The 26,033-nt window shown below is 44.0% G+C and overlaps 1 protein-coding gene across 1 annotated transcript in view; it reads right to left on the reverse strand.

Annotated features, from left to right (window-relative positions):
- Positions 1-24,879, reverse strand: part of GRB2 (growth factor receptor bound protein 2) — an 87,736-nt gene extending 62,857 nt beyond the window's left edge. The window contains exons 1-2 of the mRNA XM_054456364.2: positions 24,649-24,879; positions 12,600-12,814 (exon numbers count right to left, since the gene is read on the reverse strand). Coding sequence (XP_054312339.1) covers positions 12,600-12,677 — 78 coding nt within the window. The 5' untranslated portion in view covers positions 12,678-12,814; positions 24,649-24,879. The remainder of the gene's footprint in view (positions 1-12,599; positions 12,815-24,648) is intronic.
- Between the last annotated feature and the right edge of the window lie 1,154 nt (positions 24,880-26,033).

The following is a 26,033-nucleotide window of genomic DNA, read 5'->3' on the forward strand; positions in this document are numbered from 1 at the left end:
CCATTCTTATTTAAGGTCATCTTAAGTAGGTAACCATTTGTTCAGCCATTCAGGCAATAGGACAATACATACATCAAAACCTTCCTTGAGATTACGAACTAAATTATTAACAGAAACAAGTGAAATATACAGCAATAGGGAAATAATTAAGTCAATTACAGAACATTAACTTGATATATTATACAACCACTGAAAATAATTAGTAAAACTAATATGGAAAATGGTAACATTTTAAATTCACTACAATTACAGGATTATAAAAATGTATACATAATGATAATGCTTAAGAGAGATCTGAAATAGTAAAAATACTGGAATAGAGGGACTTATTGACTTTCCTATCTATTAATGTAAGCTAAAGTAATTCAAATGTTACAGTAAAGTGGAAATATTGCTAATAAAATAATCTAAATATATTCTTTTTCCTCAGCATTCCTTTTCAAACTCCTCTTCATAGTTATGCATGAAAATAAAGATACGGCTGGGTACAGTGGCTCATCCCAGCACTTTGGGGGGCCGAGGCGGGCGGATCATGAGGTCAGGAGTTCAAGACCAGCCTGGCCAACATAGTGAAACCCTCGTCTCTACTAAAAATAAAAAAAAATTAGCCAGGCATGGTGACGGGCACCTGTAATCCCAGCTACTCGGGAGGCTGAGGCAGGAGAATTGCTTGAACCCGGGAGGCAGAGGTTGCAATGAGCCGAGATCACGCCACTGCACTCCAGCCTGGGTGATGGTGCAAGACTCCATCTCAAAAAAAAAATAAAAAGAAAAAAAGAAAATAAAGATATGAAATAATGACATGAAATGATCAACACTTCCCAAAACACATACCCCTTTCTTGTTCTCAGTGAATCCTACAGTTTTAGGGTCCAAAATACATTTTTTCTCACTTTATAACTGAACTAATGCTCTTGCATTTTTCAAAAGAAAAATGTTACCAAGGGCTTTTGCCATTTTGTTAAACCTAGATTTTAAAAGTCCTGGGTTCCTGTAATCCCAGCACTTTGGGAGGCTGAGGCGGGTAGATCACTGGGTCAAGAGATCGAGACCACCCTGGCCAACATGGTGACACCTCGTCTCTACTAAAAATATAAAAATTAGCTGGGCGTGGAGGTGCGTGCCTGGAGTCCCAGTTATTTGGAAGGCTGAGGCAGTAAAATCACTTGAACTCCGGAGGCAGAGGTTGTGGTGAGCCGAGATCGCGCCACTGTACTCCAGCCTGATGACAGAGTGAGACTCCGTCTCCAAAAAAAAAAAAGTCCTGGGTAATGTATCGAGACCTTGTCTCAAAAAAAAGGAATAAAAAGTCCACTATTAAACTAAAGAATAAATTAGTTGAAAATAAAAGCCACTGTTAAAACGAAGAAAAAAACTTTCACTATTTTACTGCTAATAATTAATACAGGTTGTACATCTCTTAACTGAAATAAGTGATCAGAGGCATTTCAAGGTTTCTGGATTTTGGAATATTTGCATTTATACAGGTTCAGCATCCCTAAATCTCAAAATCCAAAATGCTCCAATAGGCGCTTCCTTTGAGTGCCATGCTGGCGCTCAAAAAAGTTTCAGATTTCAGATCTTTGGATTAGGGATACTCAATATGTAGTTCTTTTGATAAAAATGTTAGGACAGAAAGTAAAAGAACTACTGCTAGAAACCGGACCAAGGTGGGCTAAACTTTCTAGTAAAGAAGGAAATACTAAGCATTATCTATGGCATCCTTAAGATTTTTATTTTTTTATTTATTTTTTTTAGACGGAGTCTCGTGCTGTTGCCCAGGCTGGAGTGCGGTGGCGCTATCCGGGCTCACTGCAAGCTCTGCCTCCCGGGTTCACGCCATTCTCCTGCCTTAGCCTCCTGAGTAGCTGGGATTACAGGCGCCCGCCACCACACTCGGCTAATTTTTTGTATTTTTAGTAGAGACGGGGTTATCACCACGTTAGCCAGGATGGTCTCGATCTCCTGACCTCATGATCCGCCCGCCTCGGCCTCCCAAAGTGCTGGGATTACAGGCGTGAGCCACCGCGCCCAGCCGGCATCCTTAAGATTTTTAAAAGTTGTTTGGGAAAAATACGCCTATTCTCATTATTGAGACTAGAGAGAATGTTTACCCATGGCTTCTCACTGAGGGCAATTAAGAGATAATGAAATCGTCCTTAATATCCTTACAGTAAATACTATGAGTTTTTCCCAAGGCTGTTTTTTCAAACTTTCCTTACTGTGAGCCAACTGCACAATCCCAAAGCTTCAGTAAACTATAGAAACTTACAAAAGAGGCCCCCAATAGGACACAGCATAGGTATCCATCTATTTGCTATAGATGTGTAAGAATGGAGAAAAACTCTCCATCAATACTGTGCTTTCAGCTGAGCTCTGGGACAGGGCTGGAACAGTTCTGAGTCTGAGGTAATAGCAGATAACCTTTGACCAGTTTTATGGGTAGAGTCATGTGACTCAATAGTTTCCTGAACCCGGGATCTGGACTAATCACCTCTTATCAATGCTGTGTACTGAATAGATTAATAAAACTAAAAGCTAGCAATTACTGTCTACTTTATGCTAGTTACTGCTTTAAAAACACCAACATAGGCTGGGCGGGTGGCTCACGCCTGTAATCCCAGCACTTTGGGAGGCTGAGGTGGGCGGATCACAAGGTCAGGAGTTTGAGACCAGCCTGGCCAATATGGTGAAATCCCATCTCTACTAAAAATAAAAAATTAGCTGGGTGTGGTGGCGCGCTCCTGTAGTCCCAGCTACTCAAGAGGCTGAGGCAGAAGACTCGCTTGAACCCAGGAAGCAGAGGTTGCAGTCAGCCGAGATAGCGCCACTACACTACACTGCACTACAGCCTGGGTGACAGAGCGAGACTCCTTTCCAGAAAGAAAACAACAACAACAACAAAAAACACCAACATATTGGCTCTTTTAATCTTCACTATGACCCCAGGAAGGTAGGAAACTATTGTTCCCATTTTACAGATGTCAGAACCAAAACACAAAGCCATCCCGTAAATTGCCCAAGATCGCAATGCCAGATCTGTCTGTGACAGAGCTAGGATTCCAAACAGGCAGGTCTCGTCTAGAGCCAGTATTCTTTACAATACTTCAGATGTCTCTCATTCCACATCCAGAAGGAGGTAAAATTAAGGGAGTAGCTGCCAAAAGGACAAAGGTTTTCCTCAAAAAGTCATTTTGGGTCACTTTTTCAAATGTCTCAAAGTTTTATGATACTGAGCACAGTCACAGTGAACTTCAGCCTAAGATTTAAAATCAGGTTAAACCTCAATGCTTAAGAAACAAAACCACTCCTCAGCAGAGCACTTCACCTTCCTAGAATATCCTTCAAGGTAAACTAGATGGAGAATGTAAACTGCTTACTATCTGAATGTAACTTTTTTCTTTTAATAAAACTGATAGCTGGGCACGGTGGCTCACCCCTGTAATCCCAGCACTTTGGGAGGCCGAGGCGGGTGGATCACCTGAGGTCGGGAGTTTGAGACCAGCCTGGCCGACATGGTGAAACCCTGTCTCTACTAAAAATACAAAAAATTAGCCGGGCGTGGTGGCACACGCCTGTAATCCCAGCTACTCAAGAGGCTGAGGCAGGAGAATCGCTTGAACCCGGGAGGTGGAGGTTGCAGTGAGGTGAGATCACACCACTGTACTCCAGCCTGGGCGACAGAGACTCTTGTCTCAAAATAACATAACATAAAATAAAATAAAATAAATAATAAAACTGATACATATGGTAAGTAATTCAAAAGAGTATAAAGAGTAAAAGTCACCTGAAATTCAGTTACTTGGAGACAACAATTACAACTTGGGAGACCATTCAGAAAGAGATCCATGTATGTGATAAAAAAAGAGGAAAAGACAGCAATTTTTTCTAAATGGCCTCTCTCTCTAGTTTGACCTCATTTGTGTACAGAAAGGCTTTGTTTACAGAGGCCAGGCGTGGTAGCTCATGTCAGTAATCCCAGCACTTTGGGAGGCAGGCGGATAGCTTGAGCCCAGGAGTTCGAGACCAGCGTGGGCAACAGTGAGACCTCCTGGCTCTACCAAAAAAAAAAAAAAAAAAAAAAAGCAAACAAACAAACAAACCAACCCTTAAATTATCCAGGTGTGGTAGTGCACAGCTGTAGTCCCAACTATTCAGGAGGTTGAGGTAGGAGGATTCCTTGAGCCTGAGAGGTCAAGGTTGCAGTGAGTCAAAATCATGCCACTGCATCCCAGCCTGGGTGACAGAGCAAGACTCTGTTTCAAAAATGAAAATAAGGCTGACCGTGGTGGCTCACATCTATAATCCCAGCACTTTGGGAGGCTGAGGCAGGCAGATCACCTGAGGTCAGGATTTCGAGATCAGCCCGGCCAACATGGTGAAACACTGTCTCTACTAAAAATACAAAAATTAGCTGGGCATGGTGGTAGATGCTTGTAATCCCAGCTATTCAGGAGGCTGAGGCAGGAGAATCACTTGAACCACGGAGGTGGAGGTTGCAGTGAGCTGAGATTGTGCCACTGCACTCCAGCCTGAGCAACAAGAGTGAAACTCCATCTCGAAAATAAAAACTAAAAATAAAAAAAAGGAAAAGAAAAAAAGAACATAAAATCAGGACTAAACCAGATTGGATCTGAATCCTAACTTGTGAATTTGGGCAAATTAAGCCTCAGATTTTTTGTCAGTAAAATGGGGATAACAGCATCTGCCTTTACAGGATTTGTGTGAGATTAAAAGAGAAGGGAAGTTGAATACTTAGCTTAGTGCAAAGGCATGCTAAGTATTTAATATGTTAGTTATATTATTACTTATTAAAACAGGATCCATTTAAACATTTCTCTGTGCAAGTGTAGGCATTATTCTGTGTTGATATAGATCAACGTTAACACCTTCATTGTATTCCACTTAATAGGTGCCATAATCTACCTCTGTAAACCCCACTAATTGGTTTTGCTTTTTGGCTAGCATGGCAATTTCATGAACTGGAAGGTGCATGCCACTTTTATGTGTTTTAACATCTCTAAAATGCATCTTACAATTGACAGTATTGGCAGAAAAAAATTTTTCTAGGTGGTATATACATAATTGAAATAAACATCCTTATGTCTACATCTTTAAAAAACTTGTTTAAGAGTTTCTTAGAATAAATTCTTTTTTTTTTTTTTTTTTGGAGACAGAGTCTCACTCTGTCGCCCAGGCTGGAGTGCAGTGGCATGATCTCGGCTCACTGCAACCTCTGCCTCCCGAGTTCAAGCGATTCTCATGCCTCAGCCTCCTGAGTAGCTGGGACTAGAGGCACACACCACCACGCCCAGCTAATTTTTGTATTTTTAGTAGAGACGGGATTTCACCATGTTGGCCAGGCTGGTCTCAAACTCTGACCTCAAGTGATCTACCCGCTTTGGCCTCCCAAAGTGCTGGGATTATAGGCATGAGCCACTGCGCTCGGCCTTAGAACAAATTCTTAAAATGTTACTTGCTGGATCATTTTATGTTCTGATACCTATTACCAAGCCACCAGTGAGTAAGACAATATTGGTAAAAATCTCCAGAGACATGGGAAAGTGGTACCCATTTCTTCACACTGTAGCCAGCAGAGGATGGGGTCAATCTTTGTTATCTTTGGTAATCTGACATACAAAATGACAAACTTACTCTTGACAGGAAGTCCAATAAATCACTCATGGAAGCAATGCCGCGCAGTTGAACAAAGCAAGACTACTGATACCCTAACATTTCTGGTTTACTCATACCTGGACAGTTAAGAGGGGTATCCATGTACTGTGATGGGTACACCCAGTACACCACAGCAAGACCTAAGATCAAACTCCATCTCTGTCACTTGCTAGATGTGTGAATCTGAGCAAGTTTCTTAAGCTTTGAGCCTGTTTCTGCACCCATAAAATGGGGTTAAGAATGCCGATCTTGGCCAGGCGCGGTGGCTCACGCCTGTAATCCCAGCACTTTGGGAGGCTGAGAGGGGCGGATCACGAGGTCAGGGGATCGAGACCATCCTGGCTAACACAGTGAAACCCCGTCTCTACTAAAAACACACACACACACAAAAATTAGCTGGGTGTGGTGGCGGGTGCCCGTAGTCCCAACTAATCGGGAGGCTGAGGCAGGAGAATAGCATGAATCCGGGAGGCGGAGCTTGCAGTGAGCTGAGATCCTGCCACTGCACTCGAGCGAGACTCCATCTCAAAAAAAAAAAAAAGAGTGCCAATCTTGCCCAGCATGGTGGCTCAAGCCTGTAATCCTAGCCAAGGTGGGTGGATATTTTGAGGCCAGGAGTTCGAGATCAACCTGGCCAACATGGTGAAACTCATCTCTACTAGAAGTATAAAAATTAGCAGAGTGTGGCAGCATGTGCCTGTAGTCCCAGCTATAGGCTGAGGTGGGAGGATCGTTTGAGCCTGGGAAGCAGAGGTTGCAGTGAGCTATGATGGTACCTCTGCATTCCAGCCTTGGTGACAGGGGGAGACCCTGTCTTTAAAAACAAAAAAAAACAAAAAAAAAAAAAAAAAAAAAGGCCAATATTTCAGCACTCAAGATTAGAAATGATCTATAATTTAGTAGGCCGGGCATGGTGGCTCACACCTGTAATCCCAGCACTTTGGAAGGCCGAGGCAGGTGGATCACTTGAGGTCAGGAGTTTAAGACCAGCCTGGCCAACATGATAAAACCACATCTCTACTAAAAATACAAAAAATTAGTCGGGCTTGGTGGCGGGCGCCTATAATCCCATCTACTCGGGAGGCTGAGACAGGACGATCACTTGAACTCAGGAGGTAGAGGTTGCAGCAAGCCGAGATCGTGCGATTGCACTCCAGCCTCGGCGACAGAGTGAGACTTCGCCTCAAAAAAGAAAAAAAAAAACCCAACAACTTAGAAGCTATACTACCATATGGTTTAGAGGTGAAACTGAAAGATTCTGAAAGAATACTACATTTCCTTACTCATTTCTTTCTCCAAACGGGGAAGAATCATCTTCAGCCAGTCTCCCAAAAAGAGTCTTATATAGGAAATGAAAGTTCATTCTCAGCACCTATTTGGAAATAGTCCATTCAGCTGACAAAATGAATATAATAAAAAGCAAGCAGATTATTTGCTTTAAGAGCACTCAAACAACAAACTGCTACCTTCCTTTTTTGTTTTTGTTTTTTGTTTTTTTGAGATGGAGTCTCTCTCGGTTGCCCAGGCTGGAGTGGAGTGGCACAATCTTGGCTCACTGGAACCTTCACATCCTGGGTTCAAGCAATTCTCCTCCCTCAGCCTCCCAAGTAGCTGGGATTACAGGTACGCACGCGCACCACCGGGCCGGCTGTTTTTTGTATTTTTAGTAGAGATGGGGTTTCACCATGTTAGCCAGGCTGGTCTCGAACTCCTGACCTCAAATGATCCATGCGCCTCGGCCTCCCCAAAGTGTTGAGATTCAGGTGTGAGCCACCACGCCTGACCACAAACTAACCTCCTTCTTAAAGATTAAATGCAATATTCTGGTTTAGTCAACAAGATTGATAAGAATTCTTACCAAAAGGCAAAGGCTGGGTGCAATGGCTCACACCTGTAATCCCAGCACTTTGGGAGGAAAAAATAAATGCTTCTACAGAGTATACTGATACTAGGACTTTAAAATAGTGGAAAAAAAAACAACAATACTTTTTTCTTTTTTTAATTTGGAGATGGGGTCTCGCTTTGTTGCCCAGGTTGGGCTCCAACTCCTGGGCTCAAGCAATCTTCCTCTCTCAGCTTCATGAGCAGGTGGGGCCTTCAGGCTTGCACTAGCATACCTGGCTTTTTATTTAGATTAGGTAATTTGAACCTCTGAAATGGGACTTGTGCACTGAAACTCAGGACTTATAACTTGTGAAAACTCTAACCAACCAAACTAGGAATTGGCTCTCCACTGATCTTCTCCATTGAGGATCATAATCAAAGGGCATTCCTTTCTTAGGAGACTTATTAAAATGCCCCTATCTGACAGGCAGAAATCCCATGATTCTTCCTTTCAGTATCTTTCAAACCACTCCCCTCCTTCATTTCTAGTATCCTAGGGTTGATACAGACACTTGACACACAACCCGATTACTTGCCACCATCCAGGCTTGGGGCCCCAGCCTTGTCCCCTTGCAATTCTTTATACACACATACACAATGCTCTTCATCGCTAAAAACCTTCTGAGGCTTCTTAAGGACCAGATCAAACTCTTACTGGGCTTTTCTCACCTCGCTCCAACTCTACCTTATTTTCCACTATGTCAGTCTAGATTCTTATTCCAGCCTTCCTATCTCAAACACAACAAGCACAACTTCCGACTCCCTTGAAATGTCCTCCTTCTCTTAACCTACACGTCCTGTTCTCCTTACAAGGTTCAGTTCAAGTCACAACTCTGCACACACCTGACTGATGTCAGCGCCTGCCAGTTTCATCCTTCCTGAATGACTCTAGCAGTTACAGTGTGCAACCCGACTCAAGTATACCATCAAATACTACTAAGAATCACTACTACAAATCACTACCAAGAATGATAGTTGTGTGATCTTGGATAGGTCATTTAACCTATATGGGCCACCATTTCCTCATCTGTAAAGTAGTAAGTCTAACTTAAGAAATTTTAAAAGATCTTGCCGGGCGCGGTGGCTCACACCTGTAATCCCAGCACTTTGGGAGGTCAAGGCAGGCGGATCACAATGTCAGGAGATCGAGACCATCCTGGCTAACACAGTGAAACCCCGTCTCTACTAAAAATACAAAAAATTAGCCGGGCTTCCTGGTGGGCGCCTGTAGTCCCAGCTACTGGGAGGCTGAGGCAGGAGAATGGCGTGAACCCGGAGGCAGAGCTTGCAGTGAGCCGAGATCGCGCCACTGCACTCCAGCCTGGGTGACAGCGCGAGACTCCATCTCAAAAAAAAAATAAATAAATAAAAATAAATTTTAAGAGATCTTTTCCTGTTCTAAAAAAATTTTTATATACCATCTTGTACTGTTTCACATATTAATCTCAATTCTCTTACTTGAGATTCTGGAGCTTCTGAAGGGAGAAAGTACATCTTATATTTCTCTCCCAACTCTCAAAGCAACTTATCCCAGTATCTGGCTCAAGAGATGCTCAGTCAGTGTGACACTGAAATAGGCCAGGCAGTGCTGAGACAGAATGCTTTTAAGATCTCAATGTGAACTCAAGACCTGTTTCTAAAGTAGTTTAAGAAACTGGTAAAGGTAGTGCCAGAGAGGGTAGAATACACCTAGATGATCCAGGCTGGCTCTCCACTAGAGCTGAAGAAAGCAAGAAGCTGGCTCTAGAATGGAATGAGCACAGATTTGAGAGCTCAAAATGGTCTCTTAATTCCTATGCAGCACAATTTGAAGTACGTATACGTAAGCCCCTAAATGGCAGCTGTAACTCCTAGGTGAGCTCATCCAGTTTTATGTGCTCTAGTGTAGACTATTTAGGGGTCTTGTCAGTGGAGAACCTCTGGGACTGTCTCAAGCCTGCCCTACAATGGTGGGAGGAATTCTGATTTATTCCAACCACACCAGGCCTGAAACCTGCAGTGGAAGGGCAATTCCTTCTATTTTACATCCCAGTGTCTTCTCCCTCCCCCAGCCAAGAAAAACACAAGCTTTTATAAGAGAGAGAAACAAAGGCAGACATATTGAACCATTCAACTCTATTTTAGGCTTCCAGTAGTGCTTTTATTTTTTCCTCTTTTTCTCAGGACAGTAACAGGTCAATGTGTAGACAGAAAGTAGGGAAGGGGTCTGCTGGAGGAGAGGAGTCACGATTTTTAACTAAAAGTTAACCAAGAACTCCAAGACAGGAGAAGATGTGATCCTTCTGAACTATAGACAGAGGGTGAACGCTAAGTGCCATTCATTATCTTGAAATGAAACTTATTCAATATCCATATGCACGTTTCCTTTATCAAGAGAGGGCATATATATGCCTATTTCAATGAAAGTTAAATTGGTCAATGCTATTCCAGCAACTTTTAAAACGTGTTTTGGCTTACAACTAATACCCTCAAGACTTCCCAAATCAAAGCAATTCAAATGAAGCCAGTTTACTCCTTGAAGAATCAAATGAGGAAAACTCCGTTTTTTTAACTAACAGCTTTTAAGAAAGCATGTTCCTCCTCTTCACCCAGCCATTTCACACAGTTATGAGACAAAGGGCAACTACTGTATCGTCACTCTTTTTCTTTTGGAGTAAAGCCACAACATTACCAACAAACAGCTAATGGCCACCGTTCAAAAGCAATAATGGCATTATGACTTCATATCTCAGTTATCTACCAAATTGAAAAGAACCACATATATGTATTTTTCTCTCTCTTCAAAGAAAATCTGAAAGTGAATGTGAGTATTCTGATTTACTTTCTCCTCCATAATAAAAATTTCTGCGGGACTGTTAAACAGGATCTTCTTCCCTAATAATAGGATAGGAAAGAAGGTTTTTACACTTGCTCCAGAGTTTACTAATTTAAGTTAAAGAATTCATAAAATGTTCATGGTCTAGGTCTAGGACAAACTTCAAAGACAGAAATCAGGGAAAGTTCTTGTTTAAAAATTCTTAAAAAGAAGCTGGGCGCAGTAGCTCACGCCTGTAATCCCAGCACTTTGGGAGGCCGAGGTGGGCAGATCACGAGGTCAGGAGATTGAGACCATCCTGGCTAACACGGTGAAACCCCATCTCCACTAAAAATACAAAAAATTAGCCGGGCATGGTGGTGGGCACCTGTAGTCCCAGCTACTCAGGAGGCTGAGGCAGGAGAATGGTGTGAACCTGGGAGGTGCAGCTTGCAGTGAGCCCAGATTGCACCACTGCACTCCAGCCTGGGTGACAGAGCGAGACTCCATCTCAAAAAAAAAAAAAAAAAATTCTTAAAAAGAGACTGCATGCCCCTGGTTTTGTTTTAATTTGTTGCTTCAGTGCTTAATGTGCAATGGGACAGATTTAGAGAAAAATATGAACCACCAGCCTTCTAGGTTCAAGTTTCTAAGATAAACTTATGAAGAAATCTAAGTTTGTATCAAAAACAAAAAATACTAGCCCAAAAGGGCTTTTGTACAGGCTATAGATGGGCATTTGAGTAGCCCATCTTATACCATCACAAGTGGGTTATCTGCGGAAAACAGTAATCACCTACAGAAACATCAAATTACCTCTCCCATACACCAATGAAAACTAAGCAATTTTGGAGTTTAAGTTAACTTTGCCCTGATCTCTAGCTGGGCATATTTTCTCTAGTCCAAGAAAATAGAAACCTATAGCTGGTTCCGTCTGCTTTCTGACAATTTATGTTGACTTTGAGAATACCCTCAAAAAGTGTGGTGTCACAAACACAGCTTTGAAATGAACACACAGACACAAAGTTTTCTTCTCTTTAAAGGGCTCTGCAGCATCATCTTCTATGAGGCTCAACCTACATTTCTAACATTAAAAAATTACTGGGCAGTTAACTTCAGAGTAGAACTCTACGCCTTGGGCAATGAGGGCAAAATAGAGACTATCAATAAGTCCACATAACTTAAAAGTAAAAAAACTGCACGTCCTTTTATAAAGAACCATATTTCTACATCTCCACTTGCTTTCTCTTTATAAAATTCTAAGAATTTCATTCAGGGGTAGTAAACAAATGAGGTAGCAAATTCCAACAATCAGTCTAAGGCTCAGAAGGAAAAATGTCAAAACTTGAGACACAGGGAACACTCAAACATTAAGCTTCAGCCTTTCCTCCTTTAAAGTTAACATACTCTTTGATAACACTCATCCTCGTTAAAATAAATTACACATCCAAAAGGACAAACTGCTACAGTCAATTGGGTAAACAACATAATTAACATGTGCTGGGGGAGAGCGAATTCTCACATAAATAGTGGGGCTCAAAATAAGCTGCACATGGTATAGAAGCTGATTTTTAAACTGTCAGCAGGTTTCTTTTCGTGCAATTAGAGTTTAATATGGGGTAATTGCTCCTCAAGTTTCTTTTAAGAAAGTCGAAATCTGACTTGTACAATAGCAGGTTGCACCTTATTATTTAGAACTCCATTTGTTTTTTCACAAAGAATAAAAACACACTGAGGTTCTTTAATGAGTCTTGGTATGTACTTCTAACAACCTCTCTAAACTGGGAAAATTAATTTCTAACCTACCAAAATCATATTCCAGAATGCAAAATCCTTTGGCTATATAAAATAAGACTAACTGAATGCTTTTACATAAATACTTCAGGTCTAGGTCTTTTTAAAAAATGCTATTTTTAAAATAAAACTCTACAGGGCAAATCAATCTACTGATATACTTCCTTTCTACAATCACATTACTTTGACTTTACTTGAAATATTACCAGTATCAACAGACAAATGAAGCATTCACACAAAGGCAGTTAAACACCACACATCACACCAACTCACTTAAGTCATATTTAATATTCTACTCAGCATCTATCTCAAGCTCTCCAGAACAAATATGATGGTAAATGTTAAAAGTGTACAATGAAAAACACAGCTTCTTTGTGTGTAATCAGGGCGAAAGAAGGTGGGTGAGCACGAGGAGAGCGATCTCAGCATTGTGCTCGGCATCAGCACTTACCTTGAGGATGTCCCCCCTTTTGAAGCTCAGCTCGTCGTCTGCAGTAGCTTTGAAGTCATATTTGGCGATGGCTTCCATTCTGAGCGCTGCTCAGTGCTCAGCAGCCTGAAGCAGGGGGAAGGGAGTCTTCCCTGCTGAAGCAACCCAGCGCTCTGGGCTTAGCCTCGCCTCTCTTCTGGGACTCGCTCCGGCACTCTGGGACACACAATGCCACCCTGAAGCAGGAGAGGGACGATTAAGAGCAGTGGCCAGGATTGAAGGCAACCCCGCCCTGCCAATCGGCCTGCTGTCCCAGCCCCCACGCCCCCTGGCTCGGCCTGGCTCAGCCCTCCTCCCTCCCTTCCAGGCAACAGCCCCCCCCACTTCTTCCTCTTTTCAGCCTCAGCCCCCAGGCGACTGACAGGCCTGCCGGCCAATGGCACAGCTGCCTGAGCTATTCCTGAACACACTTCCTCTTCCTTCCCGCTGGGTGTGCACTGCGTGCAGGAACCGGCTGGAGTCCCACTCAGTCTCCGCCTTTCCTCCTTTACTCCTCACAGGCTGTTCTCCAGCACCAAATACGGTCCACTGAAAGGAAGGCCTCACCCTGGGGATGGCACCTGTCTCTTCTCGGTTAAACAGGCCTGTCTCCCTCCCTTCCCCCCCGCCATCCTTTCTGGTCTTCTGAGAATGCTGGCTTCCCTACTCCACAGTCAAGAGCAAGCAAAGCAAGACTCTTTGCTCTGGAGCTGCTGCACTCTTCTCGAAACTAAACCATGATCTGCTCCCAGGAGAGCAGGAGAAAGTAAATGTAGGAACTGCTTTTTCAATCCATTTACTGCTGCAAGCACCGGCGGCTTTCCCCTGCACTTCCATGCTGTGATCGGCAAGCTCAGGTAACCAGAGAAAGATCACAGCTCCGAGCTGTGTACCGGTGGAAATGGTGGGGATGACGCTCTTGCATAAGGCTCCCTTTCCCCTGCAGATCCCCAAGACTCTGGGGTCCCCACCAGGAATGAAATAAATGACCAAGGCTCAGCACTCCATAAATAGCTCCACATTATTTCTAACTAACCTAAGGAGCAGAGCTGAAGTCCTAATCTACACTTGAAAGGAATCCCTTTTTCAGAATCTGAGCTGCCAAGTATCTTGTTTGGGAAAGAAAGTGCAGGGAGATGGTGCCCGAAGAAGGTCAAAGAGAAGTCTCTCTCACAGTCTCCCTGTGCACAGCTTCTTAGAGCAAGCAGAGTATAAAACTGATGCAAACTGCATTTTGCAGGTAAAAGGTTCTGTGAGAACCCTGAGATACTGTATCAGATGATGATGAACTGGCAGTAGTACAATCACCGGTGTAGTGAAGCATCTCCAGCCATGAATATAGGACACAACCTAGATCTGTGGATAACTAAATAAAAATAAAGCCCCGTTCTGGTTAGCTCGGTCACTGTTTTCATACTTGCTAAACAAAAGCAGAAAACAACAGAACTGGGACAGATTATTTATAGTGACACCTTTCTTGGATAACTACAACCCAGCAGCTCATTTGAGGGGCACAAGTGATTATTATTCCTTTGTTCTAAAGTTGACAATTGGGGCACTAATTAAGCATAGCTGCAAATGGACCAAGTAGTAAACCAGTGGGGAATATTAAGATTAGACTGAGATAAGTATTATCAAAAAGAAAATAAATCGTCTGACAATGAGTCCTTCAGTCAAATTCTGAAAGCCAAACATTCTGCTGCAGGTAACTAATAAACCAAACCAATGTTTGTTCCTTCAGGCCATACCTAAGATATTCCATGTGGTGCTGGCTGTAACAGGGAAAGTAAAGAAAGAGTCCCAGCAAATATTAAAAAATACGGAGGTTGATCTGAGAATATTTATTTTTGTGTATCCTTAAATGCCCTTCACTTACACTCTCTGTAGTTATTTTGATCAAACTAATCCATGTACATAATTTTAAAAGTCAGAGTATTAAAAGGCTTATGAAAAAGAGCAGCTCCCTACCAACAACCCACAGGCGATCACTCTCAATTTTGTTTTTTGCTTTCTCTTTGTATTTACTTAGAGTATTTTTCTTTTTTTTAATTTTGTGGTCAATGCACAAAATGGATAGAGTGTTTCTAAAGAATGTGCTTTTACTGCTTTCTTAGTTTATTCCAGCCATTATCTATTGTCCGAAAGGTGAAGATTTAGTTTCCCCTGACCTATACCAGTAATATCACATATTCTGGTTTAATCAGTAGTATATTATGAAATACTACTCACTGATAATTTAAATAATGCATTAAAACCAATAATACTTTTTTTTTCTTTTTTGAGATAGAGTTCTCTCTCTAAGATTGCCCAGGCTGGAGTGCAGTGGCATGATCTCGGCTCATTGCAACCTCCACATCCCAGATTCAAGTAATCCTCCTACCTCGGCCTGTAGCTGGGACTGCAGGCACGTGCCAACAAGCCTGGCTACTTTTTATATTTTTAGTAGAGACGGGTTTCGCCATGTTGGCCAGGCTGGTCTTGAACTCCTGGCCTCAAGTGATCCGCCCACCTTGGCCTCCCCAAGTGCTGGGATTACAGACATCAGCCGCTGTGCCTGACCCAAACATACTTTTTTGTACAATCCTTCAATTTTCCCCAGCATTAGCAACTGCTTAATGTTCTATTTTTTACTTGCCTAGTTCCCTGTGTATCTACTTTTACTTTTTCTTTTCTCTTTTTTGAGACAGGTTCTTGCTCTGTTGTCCAGGCACGAGTGCAGTGGCATGGTCATGGCTTACTGCACCCTTGACCTCCTTGGCTCAAGTAATCCTCATGCCTCAGCTTCCCAAGTAGCTGGAACTACAGGTGTGGGCCACTATGCCCGGCTACTTTTTCTACTTTTGTAGAGACAGGGTCTCACTATGTGAGACCAGTCCAGTATAGCTTAGTGTTGAATTTGCATGGTCTCTAGAGGCAGGCCCCTCACGCTAACTGCTACGATTTTGGGCAAACTTTTGAAACAAGCTCCAGTTTCCTCATCTGTAGAATGAGAATAATATCTACCTTTTAAGACCCAGGCTGGTCTCAAAACTCCTGGCCTTAAGCAATCTGCCTGCCTCGGCCTCCCAAAGTGCTAGGAATACAGGGGAGAGTGAGCCACCACGCCCAGCCCTATTTTTACTTTTAACGAATGCTCCAAAATCTCTCCTACTATCAAGATTTTCCTCAGCCTATTTATTTTAACTGGTCTCTATTGCTGAGACTATGTATTAGTGATAGCAAGCTGAAGAATACTTAAAATGATAGGAAAAGAATAAGGAGTTTTATTTTTGAAAAACAGATATCAGATAGAAATGAAAAGCCCTGTCACTTTCAAGGTGCTATGTAGTAAGACCAGCCATAAGCTTCTGTGTCATTCAGGATTTAAGACAACTGCAATGTTACTCAACAGCAGTACAAAAACCAAGACAGTTCTCAATACCTGCTTTCCTGCTGCTACTCAACTCATCTGCTGAAAGCTTAAAAAGAATAACTTTCTTGAAAGTCATGTTTTGAGTAACTATTGCTTTGTGAGATGCAGAGTTTGACAGAAAATTAAATCCCTACGTCCATGGCTGTGCTGAGTAAAAAAACAGAAAACTCAAAGAGGAAAGCTTATTAGGTTATCCACCCAAAAGAGCATATTCGCTAAAGGAATTCAAAAGGGTGTGTTTCAGTAAAGACAGAAAAAAAATCTAACACATACACAACACTAATTACTAAAAGGAAGAAATCTGAAAGCAGACACAATGTGTAATGATTTTAACAGAGTAGATGTTGCTGTTCACTTCCCAAGAATGTACTAAACACTGAAGCCTAACGAGAGTAACCTCGAAACTGTTACCAGCCCATTCCAAGCAGTGAATTTTAAGAAAGGTAAGTACAGTTTTAATCATTCATTTCAAACAATGTCAACTGTATCCAAAAAACTACTATCCTAAAGGTATTTGTAAGACTTTTTTCTTTCTTCCATTTAACTCTCTTCTTCCCAAAATTCACAGAAAATAAAATACATGACACCAGTCCAGTATAGCTTAGTGTTGAATCTTCATGGTCTCTAGAGGCAGGCCCCTCACACTTACAGCTACAGTTTTGGGCAAAGTTGTGAAACAAACTCCAGTTTTCTCATCTGTAAAATGAGAATAATATCTACCTTATAAGATCCACTGAGGATTAAATTAGACAACATAGGTAACACATTAAGTGCTTTGGATAGAGCCTGACATGTAATAATCACTCAAAATTAATTAATTAATTTTTTTTTTTTGAGACAGCATCTAGCTCTGTCGCCCAGGCTGGACTGCAGTGTCACGATCTCAGCTCACTGCAACCTCCGCCTCCCAGGCTCAAGCAATTCTTCTGCCTCAGCCTCCCAAGTAGCTGGGACTACAGGTGCGCACCACCAAGCCTGGCTAACTTTTGCATTTTTAGTAGAGATGGGGTTTCGCCATGTTGGCCAGGCTGGTCTCAAACTCCCACCTCAGCCTCCCAAAGTGCTGGGATTACAGGCATGAGCCACTGCACCCAGCCTTCAAAAGAAATTTAAAATGTTACTCTATTTAAAACATATGAAAAGAAATGCAAATTAAAACAATCAGTTCTTTCATATACTAATTGGCAAATTTTAAAAATATTTATAATAGCTAATCTGCAATACTTTGAGTAAACACACTTTTATTTATTTATTTATTTATTTTTCAGAAAGGGTCTCACTCTGTAGCAAAGGCTGGAGGGCAGTGGCGTGATCGTGGCTCACTACAACCTCCGCCTCCTGGGCTCAAGGGATCCTCCCACCTCAGCCTCCTTAGTGGGGACTACAGGCACCAGCCACCATACCCTGCTCATTTTTTTTTTTTTTTTGTAGAGATGGGGTCTCCCTATGCTGCCCAGGCTGGTCTCAAACTCCTAAGCTCAACAGATCTGCCTGCCTTGGCCTCCCAAAGTGCTGGGATTACAGGTATGAACCACCACACCAGGCACAAACAGACTTTTTACCCTACCCGGTGTCCATTGATTCAACATTTTGAGAAGTTACTAACTGACAATGTGGCTTGGTGTTACATAATAATAATAAAATCACCACAGAACCCACACTACAGCAAGGAATTAATGAGCTCAGCTCAATCTTTTTGGTGAGCTCTTTGGTAATCTATTGATAACTTTTATTTACTTTTATTTATTTTTTAGAGACAAGAGTCTTGCTCTATCCCCCAGGCTGGAGTGCAGTGGCGTGATCTCCGCTCACTGCAACCTCCACCTCCTGGGTTCAAGCGATTCTCCTGCCTCAGCCTCCCAGGTAGCTGGGATTACAGGTGCCTGCAACCATGACCAGCTAATTTTTGTATTTTTAGTAGAGACAGGATTTCGCCATGTTGCCCAAGATGGTCTTGAACTCCTGACCTCAGGTGATCCGCCCACCTTGCCCTCCCAAAGTGCTGGGATTACAGGCGTGAGCCACTGCGCCCGGCCTATTTACTTTTATTATTTGAGACAGAGTCTCGCTCTATTGCCCAGGCTGAAGTGCAGTGGAGCAATCATGGTTCGCTTCAGCCTCAAACTCCTTGGCTCAAGCCATCCTTCTGCCTTAGCCTCCCAAGTAGCTGGGACTACAGGTGCACACCACCATGCCTGGCTTTTTTTTTTTTTTTTTTTTGTGGTGACCAGGTCTCACCATGTTGCCCAAGCTGATCTCAAACTCCTGGACTCAAGTGATCCTCTCCATCTCAGCCTCTCCAAGTGCTGGGATTACAGGGGTGAGCCACCACACCTGGCCTTGACAATCTTGTTTTTCTTTTTTTTTGAGATGGAGTCTCGCTTTGTCACCCAGGCTAGAATGCAGTGGCGCGATCTTGGCTCACCACAACCTCCGTCTCCTGGGTTCAAGCTATTCTCCTGCCTCAGCCTCCTGAGTAGCTGGGATTACAGGCCCCCACCACCACGACTGGCTAACTTTTGTATTTTTAGTAGAGACGGGGTTTCACCATGTTGGTCAGGCTGGTCTTGAACTCCTGACCTCGTGATCCACCCGCCTTGGCCTCCCAAAGTGCTGGGATTACAGGCCGGGAGCCACCACGCCCGACCAACAATTACTTATTTATTTTTTTGAGACGGAGTCTCGCTCTGTCGCCCAGGCTGGTGTAGTGGCGCAATCTTGGCTCACTGCAAGCTCCACCTCCCAGGTTCACGCCATTCTCCTGCCTCAGCCTCCCAAGTGGCTGGGACTATAGGTGCCCGCCACCACGCCCGGCTAATTTTTTTGTACTTTTAGTAGAGATGGGGTTTCACCGTGTTAGCCAGGATGGTCTCGATCTCCTGACCTCGTGATCTGCCCACCTCGGCCTCCCAAAGTGCTGGGGTTACAGGTGTGAGCCACCGTGCCCTGCCCTGACCGACAATTTTGAAATATTAATACGTCCTCTTTTTTTTTGAGACAGGGTCTTGCTCTGTCACCCAGTCTGGAGTGCAGTGGGTGCCATCTTGGCTCACTGCAGCCTTGACCTCCCAGGCTCATGCCATCCTCCCGCCTCAGCTTCCCAAGTAGCTGGGACTACAGGTGTGTGCCACCACACCTGGCTAATTTTTGTAAATACATACTCCTTTTTTTGAGATGGAGTCTTGCTCTGTCACCCAGGCTGAAGTGCAATGGCACGATCTCAGCTTACTGCAATCTCTGCCTCCTGAGTTCCAGCAATTCCCCTGCCTCAGCCTCCCAAGTAGCTGGGACTATAGGCGTGCACCACCATGCCTGGCTAACTTTTGTATTGTTAGTAGAGACGGGCTTTCACTATGTTGGCCAGGCTGGTCTCGAACCCCTGACTTCAGGCGATCCACCGGCCTTGGCCTCCCAAAGTGCTGGGATTACATGCGTACCACCATACCCAGCCTCATGCTCCTTTTTTCTTTTTGAGACAGAGTCTCGCTCTGTTGCCCAGGCTGGAATGCAGTGGTGTGATCTCATCTCACTGTAACCTCCGCCTCCTGGGTTCAAGCGATTCTCCTTGCCTCAGCCTCCCAAGTAGCTGAGATTCCAGGCGTGCCACCACCACCTAATTTTTGAATTTTCTCTGTGTGTTTGTGTGTGTTTTTAATGTTTGTATTTTCAAATAGAGACGAGGTTTCACCATGTTGGTCAGGCTGGTCTCGAACCTCAAGTGATCCGCCCACCTCAGCCTCCCAAAGTTCTGGGGTGACAGGTGTGAGCTACTGTGCCCAACCAATATATACTCTTGACCAAGCAATTCCACTTCCCAGATTTATCTCACTGAAACAATGAGACAAAACACAATGTGCAACATACACATATACACCCACACCCTTGATCAATATCCATGAGCTTGTGTATGGAGTATCTACATAAATACCAGGATATGTTATCAATTTTTTTTTTTTTTTTTTGAGACGGAGTCTTGCTCTGTCGCCCAGGCTAGAGTGCAGTGGTGTGATCTCTGCTCAAAGCAACTTCGACCTCCCAGGTTCAAGCCATTCACCTCAAATTTTTAAAGCTGCAGAAAAATTATAGTTTATCCTATTTCTGTAAGGCAAAATAATACACCAGTATGTGCTTTAAAAAAAAGGCTAACAATGGTTATCTCTGCTAGCGAGATCACAGAACACTTTTACTTTCTGCATGATACACCTCAATTGTATTTTCATTATTTTTACAACAGGCATGTGTTACTTTTGCAGTTACAACACAAACCAAAAAGCTTACTGATGCTCTGGAGTTAGACTTGGATTCAAATGTCACTTTCCACTTACTATTGAGGGGACACTGGAGAAGTAACTTATATTCTGTAATCTCTAGTATCCCTTAACTGGAAAATGGGAATAACAACAGCAACTACCTTACAAAGTCATTCCGATAATTAAAAGAGATAATGGTTGTAAACTGCCTGGCAGAAGTCTCTGGCTCTCTCCAAAAGACTGAGCTAACTAATTATCCACTATAGTGTGGGCTTGTGATGATTTTATTATTATAATCTAGTATAAACCAGAGACCTTAACTAGTATTTTCAGTCTCTTTTCAAATACTAGCCTACATGTTCTAAGATTAAATGTGGAGTTTCCATCTGCATAGGCAGATATCCTGATGAAACCATCATCAGTTGAAAATACTGTTACAATGAAAATGCATTTTAGGCCGGGCGCGGTGGCTCACGCCTGTAATCCCAGCACTTTGGGAGGCCGAGGAGTGTGGATCACGAGGTCAGGAGATAGAGACCATCCTGGCTAACATGGTGAAACCCCGTTTCTACTAAAAATACAAAAAATTAGCCGGGCGTAGTGGCGGGTGCCTGTAGTCCCAGCTACTCGGGAGGCTGAGGCAGGAGAATGGCGTGAACCCGGGAGGCGGAGCTTGCAGTGAGCCAAGATTGCGCCACTGCACTCCAGCCTGGGCGACAGAGCCAGACTCCATCTCAAAAAAAAAAAAAAAAAACCAAAAAAAACGAAAATGCATTTTAATACACCTAACCTACCAAACACCACTGCTTAGCCTAGCTTACCTTACCTTAAACGTGCTCCAAACACATTAGCCTACAGTTGAGCAAAATCATCTAACACAAAGCCCATTTTATAACAAAGTGATGAATATCTCCTGTAATTTACTGACTAGTGTACTGAGAGTGAAAAACAAAACAGTTATATGGGTAGTGGAAGTATAGTTTTTACTGAGTGCTGTTGCTTTCACACCACTGTAAAGCTGAAAAATCTTTAGTCTGAGTCTACAGAATTAGAAGAATTCTCTGGTAGGCAAATTAATGACCCTACTAAGTATAAATTTTAAGTTAAATCACTCCACATCACAGTATTAAGAATGCTAAAAAATTTACACACATAAAAATGAATCACGCTTATAGTCACTCATTCCATTAGGCTATTCTAAATACTGACTTTGTGTATACACAGAAAAATGTAATTTTAAGTTGAATTACTTAAAGCCACACATCAGTCTTATTATGTATGGCTGCATTCGGTAACAACAGTTTTGATCCTTAGACCATCTGTATCAAAATCCACCCATTCAGAGACTGATTCACTGTGGGGTACATCCTGGAGTTCTACCAGAACCTAATTTTAAAGAGATCTCCCAGTGATTTTTATGGATACTAAATTTTAAATCACTGCTATACCATAAGGATGCCTTAACCAGATTTTAAAATGTGCATTCCAGATAATGCACTACAATGTCCTTGCATGAAATGAAAATAACGCATATTGGCCGGGCGCGGTGACTCACGCCTGTAATCCCAGCACTTTGGGAGGCTGAGGTGAGTGGATCACCTGAGGTCGGGAATTCCAGACCAGCCTGACCAACATGGAGAAACCCTGTCTCTACTAAAAACACACAATTAGCCAGGCGTGGTGGTGCATGCCTGTAATCCCAGCTACTAGGGAGGCTGAGGCAGAAGAATTGCCTGAACCCAGGAGAAGGAAGTTGCGGTGACCCGAGATCATGCCATTGCACTCTAGCCTGGGCAACAAGAGCGAGAATCTGTCTCAAAAAAAAAAAAGAAAATAATGCATATTCACTTGGCCCAACTAGGAAAAAGGCAACTTTGACCAAAAAAAAAAAAAAAAAAAATATATATATATATATATATATATACAGACTGTCAACAAGAGCGAGAATCTGTCTCAAAAAAAAAAAAGGAAATAATGCATATTCACTTGGCACAACTAGGAAAAAGGCAACTTTGACAAAAAAAAAAAAAAATATATATATATATATATATACAGACTCTCAAAAGCCATTCAGTAATGGTGGAGAGTTCCTCTGAATTAAGCAAGTATTAATTTCTCTCTGGAGGGCATGGTGACTCTCTATTCTGTATTACTTCATTTCTCCAAAATCCGTTCCTCTTCTGTTGTATGTGTAACAATTAGAACTCTGATGGACAACATGCAACATGATAACAGCAATTACTGAGAAGAATCTCTAAGTACCATCAACTAGTAGTATTTAAAACCTAGCAAGCCTCTCAAATCTGAATAACTTGTTGACGAAGTAAAGTGCCTCAAACATTTAAACGTTTAAGTTTAGGCCGGGCGCAGTGGCTCATGTCTGTAATCCCAAGGCTGAGATGGGCAGATCACTTGAGGTCAGGAGTTCGAGACCAGCCTGGCCAACATGGTGAAACTCTGTCTTTACAAAAATACAAAAATTAGCCAGGCGTGGTGGTGAGCACCTGTAATCCCAGCTACTCGGGAGGGCGATGCAGGAGAATCGCTTGAACCCAGGAAGTGGAGGCTGCAGTGGGCCGAGATCGCACCACTGCACTCCAGCCTGGGCGACAGAGCGAGACTCCGTCTCAAAAAAATAAAATAAATAAATAAATGCTTGTGTTTAGTAGAAGAAAGCTGATTATAAGAATTAACTCTGGCCGGGCGCGGTGGCTCACGCCTGTAATCCCAAGACTTCGGGAGGCCGAGGCGGGTGGATCACCTGAGGTCAGGAGTTCAAGACCAGCCTGGGCAACACAGGGAAACCCCATCTCTACTAAAAATACAAAATTAGCTGGGCATGGTGGTGGGCGCCTGGGATCCCAGCTACTCGGGAGGCTGAGGCAGGAGAATCGCTTGAACCCAGGAGGCAGAGTTGCAGTGAGCCGAGATCGCACCATTGCACTCCAGCCTGGGCAAAAAGAGCAAAACTCTGCCTAAAAAAAAAAGTCATGTAAGCCCTGAGCTGACCCAATCTTCCTTACTATTATAAAGACATACTAGAAGAAAGCATAAGTAGGCATAGAAGCATAATCTTAAAAGAAAAAGACTAAAAGACAAAAATAATACAAGCAAACCACACTTGTGACCTAGTGGCAGGACTGATTTCTTAGGGATGAATTCAATCTTTTGAGCCTTCCCGTTCTCAGAGAGGGTACTTCAGCCTCCCACGGCTCTCTAGCAACCCTTCTGGCTGACTGCAGGGAACGCAGGGGACGCGCAAAAGTAAAGGAACGAAAGCAAGGAAAGAGGGTCTCTTCCCGAGAAAAAAGACAGAATCTTGAAATGAGAGAAAACGAACAGCACGAAAGGGAAGAAACCTCGAAAAATTACGCCAGAGTGGGGACTACAAGGAGGAAGGGGAAGTAGATTAGAAAAAAAGGGGGGGTGGGGGGAGGAAGGGGCAAATGACTTGCACTACACAAGCATTTCGTGTCCCTAGTGGAATGGACAGAAGTAGATAGAGAGGGAAGGAAATAAGTGGAGAAAGAGGGGTAAGAAAGCCAAAATAGACGAATGCTAATTTCTCTCATGTGTCTGACATTTCTGAAAGTCAACAGCATCAAGAAGAGACAGACCTCAAGTGCACTTCAGTCCCCTGCAAACTGCACTTTCAGAGCGTTTGAAGCCAGCCTTGAAAAACTTTCTAAACAAGCCATAACTCATGTGTGGCTTACAATCATAGAGAGGGCGCGCCGCAAATGAAAATTACCAGCGCCGGCTCTCGCCGCAATCCTTCCTCGGTGCAGTCCAACCTGCTACTGCTGAATTTTTCTTGACAAATATTTTTCAAATAGTTTTTTTTAAGTGTCAGAATAAAGGTATCTCCCCCGGCTCCAGCAGCAAACATTCTGCCCCAAGCTGGATTCCCGCACAAAATTAAGCCCAAAGACGCCAAGAGATGGTGACGTGGTTGCCGTGCAGGTCGAAGGCACATCAATCACCGCAGCTGCAGCCCACAGCAGTCCCCAGCCGCCAGGCTCGGGCAGACTGACTCAGTCGGCGTTCGGCCCGCCTGGGCTTCCCGGGCCCCTTCCGTGCAAACCCTCCCGATGAAGGCAGGGGACTTCGCCAGGGAACCCCGACCTCTTCCCCCGGACTCCCGGACTGCCCAGAGCCGACAGCCGGAGGAGGACGGTCCCCAGGAAGGAAGCGCCCCAAAAGGGGAAACGTAGAGTCCGGAGCCCCCGGGATTCCGCTCCACGTCCAAAGCCTCGCCGCCCCGACGCGAACCCCGGGGCCGGTCCCGGTTCCCCCGGGGCCCACTCCCGCTGTAGAGCCGAGAGGAAAAATCACCAGAGAGGCGCTGAGCGCAGCCTCCCATACTCACCGTGGCGCAGCTACTCCGCTCAGCGTCCGGCCCGCCCCTCCACAACGCTGCGAGCGGCCGGCGACCCCAAGGCTCCTCTGCGAGGGCAGCGCTTGCTCCCGCCGCCGTCACCGCCACAGGCACAGGCTCTGCCACAGACGCCGCCGCCGCCGCCGCCCGGTCGCCGAAGCAGCAATGCCTCCTCGCTTCCGCTCCCCGTCGGTGTCCCGCGAGAACTCTCCACGAGGCCCCGCCCCGCCCCGCCCCCGCGAGACTTCCCTCGGCGGAAAAGGCCCAGAGCGCAAGCGCTCCTCCTCAGCCGGGCCCCTGCAGGTAGGGAACCAGCTAGGTGTCAGGGCGCATGCGCCAGACCGCCCCGCAGCAGGTGGCCTCGGCACGGCTCCGCCCCCGGGTCGCCGTAACCCTCTCGGTGCCAGAGCGGGTAAATGACAGCTTAGCCCTGAAGGACTCTTTCCCCGTCTAATCACTTTCTTTTCCTCTTCTACCAAACCTAGGCAGTTGGATGGGTAGGGGCTGGGGGGAGGAAGAGATCTTCCAGAATGAAGCACTCCAAATAGAGGACCAGGTCTTAAAATGTTTGAGAATCCGGTCCGTACAAACTCTGCAGTGTTGAATGATTGGTGAGTTTGTTTGCTCATTGATTGAATCACCGCAGAGTTTGTACCGACCGGATTCTCAAATATAGGCCGAACACTGTGCTGGGTATAGAACAGAAATCTTGGCCCTTAAGGAATTCACGGTCTAGGAAGTAGAAGAAAAATAAACAAATAATGCCATAAGTACTGTTATAATTATTTGGAGTTTGCTGAGGAAGCTAAAAAAATGGAGGGGGGACTGCCACACTGCCCATTGCAGAAGAGCCTTCACAGACGTGATGCGGCGATGTCTGAGCTGAGTCTTGGAGGATGAGTAGGAATTTGCCAGGCAGAGAAGCCAGAGTAAGGGCATTTCAGGGAAAGGGAATGGCACGTAAGTACAGAGGCTAAGTACAGAGGAACGGAGGCGTGAGAGAGAAAGTCGTGTTCTGTGCAGTGCTAAGTAGTTCAATTCCTGTATGAGGCCGGTGAGTACGGGGGAGTGGCAGAAGATGAGGCTTGGAGAAATAATTCTTATTTTTCAGTTTCCAAAGCTCTTCCAATTAAAGGATAGAACAGAACACACCTAGTGTTAATGTGCCTTCTGGAAGCCAACAAAATAGCGCTGAGGTGAGAATAGCCAAGCATCTGATTTTATAGAGAAAACAAGCCCATTGAAACACAGAAAATGAATTGTTCTTTCACCAAGTATTTATTGAGCATCACCTGTGTGCAAGGGGCTCTGCAGGGTCAAAGATCAACCAGATGAAGCCCCTGCTTTCAGTGCTTTGTAATCTAGAGTTGCCTAAT

The sequence above is a fragment of the Pongo pygmaeus genome, chromosome 19, assembly GCF_028885625.2.
Source record: "Pongo pygmaeus isolate AG05252 chromosome 19, NHGRI_mPonPyg2-v2.0_pri, whole genome shotgun sequence".
Classification (NCBI taxonomy): Eukaryota; Metazoa; Chordata; class Mammalia; order Primates; family Hominidae; genus Pongo; species Pongo pygmaeus.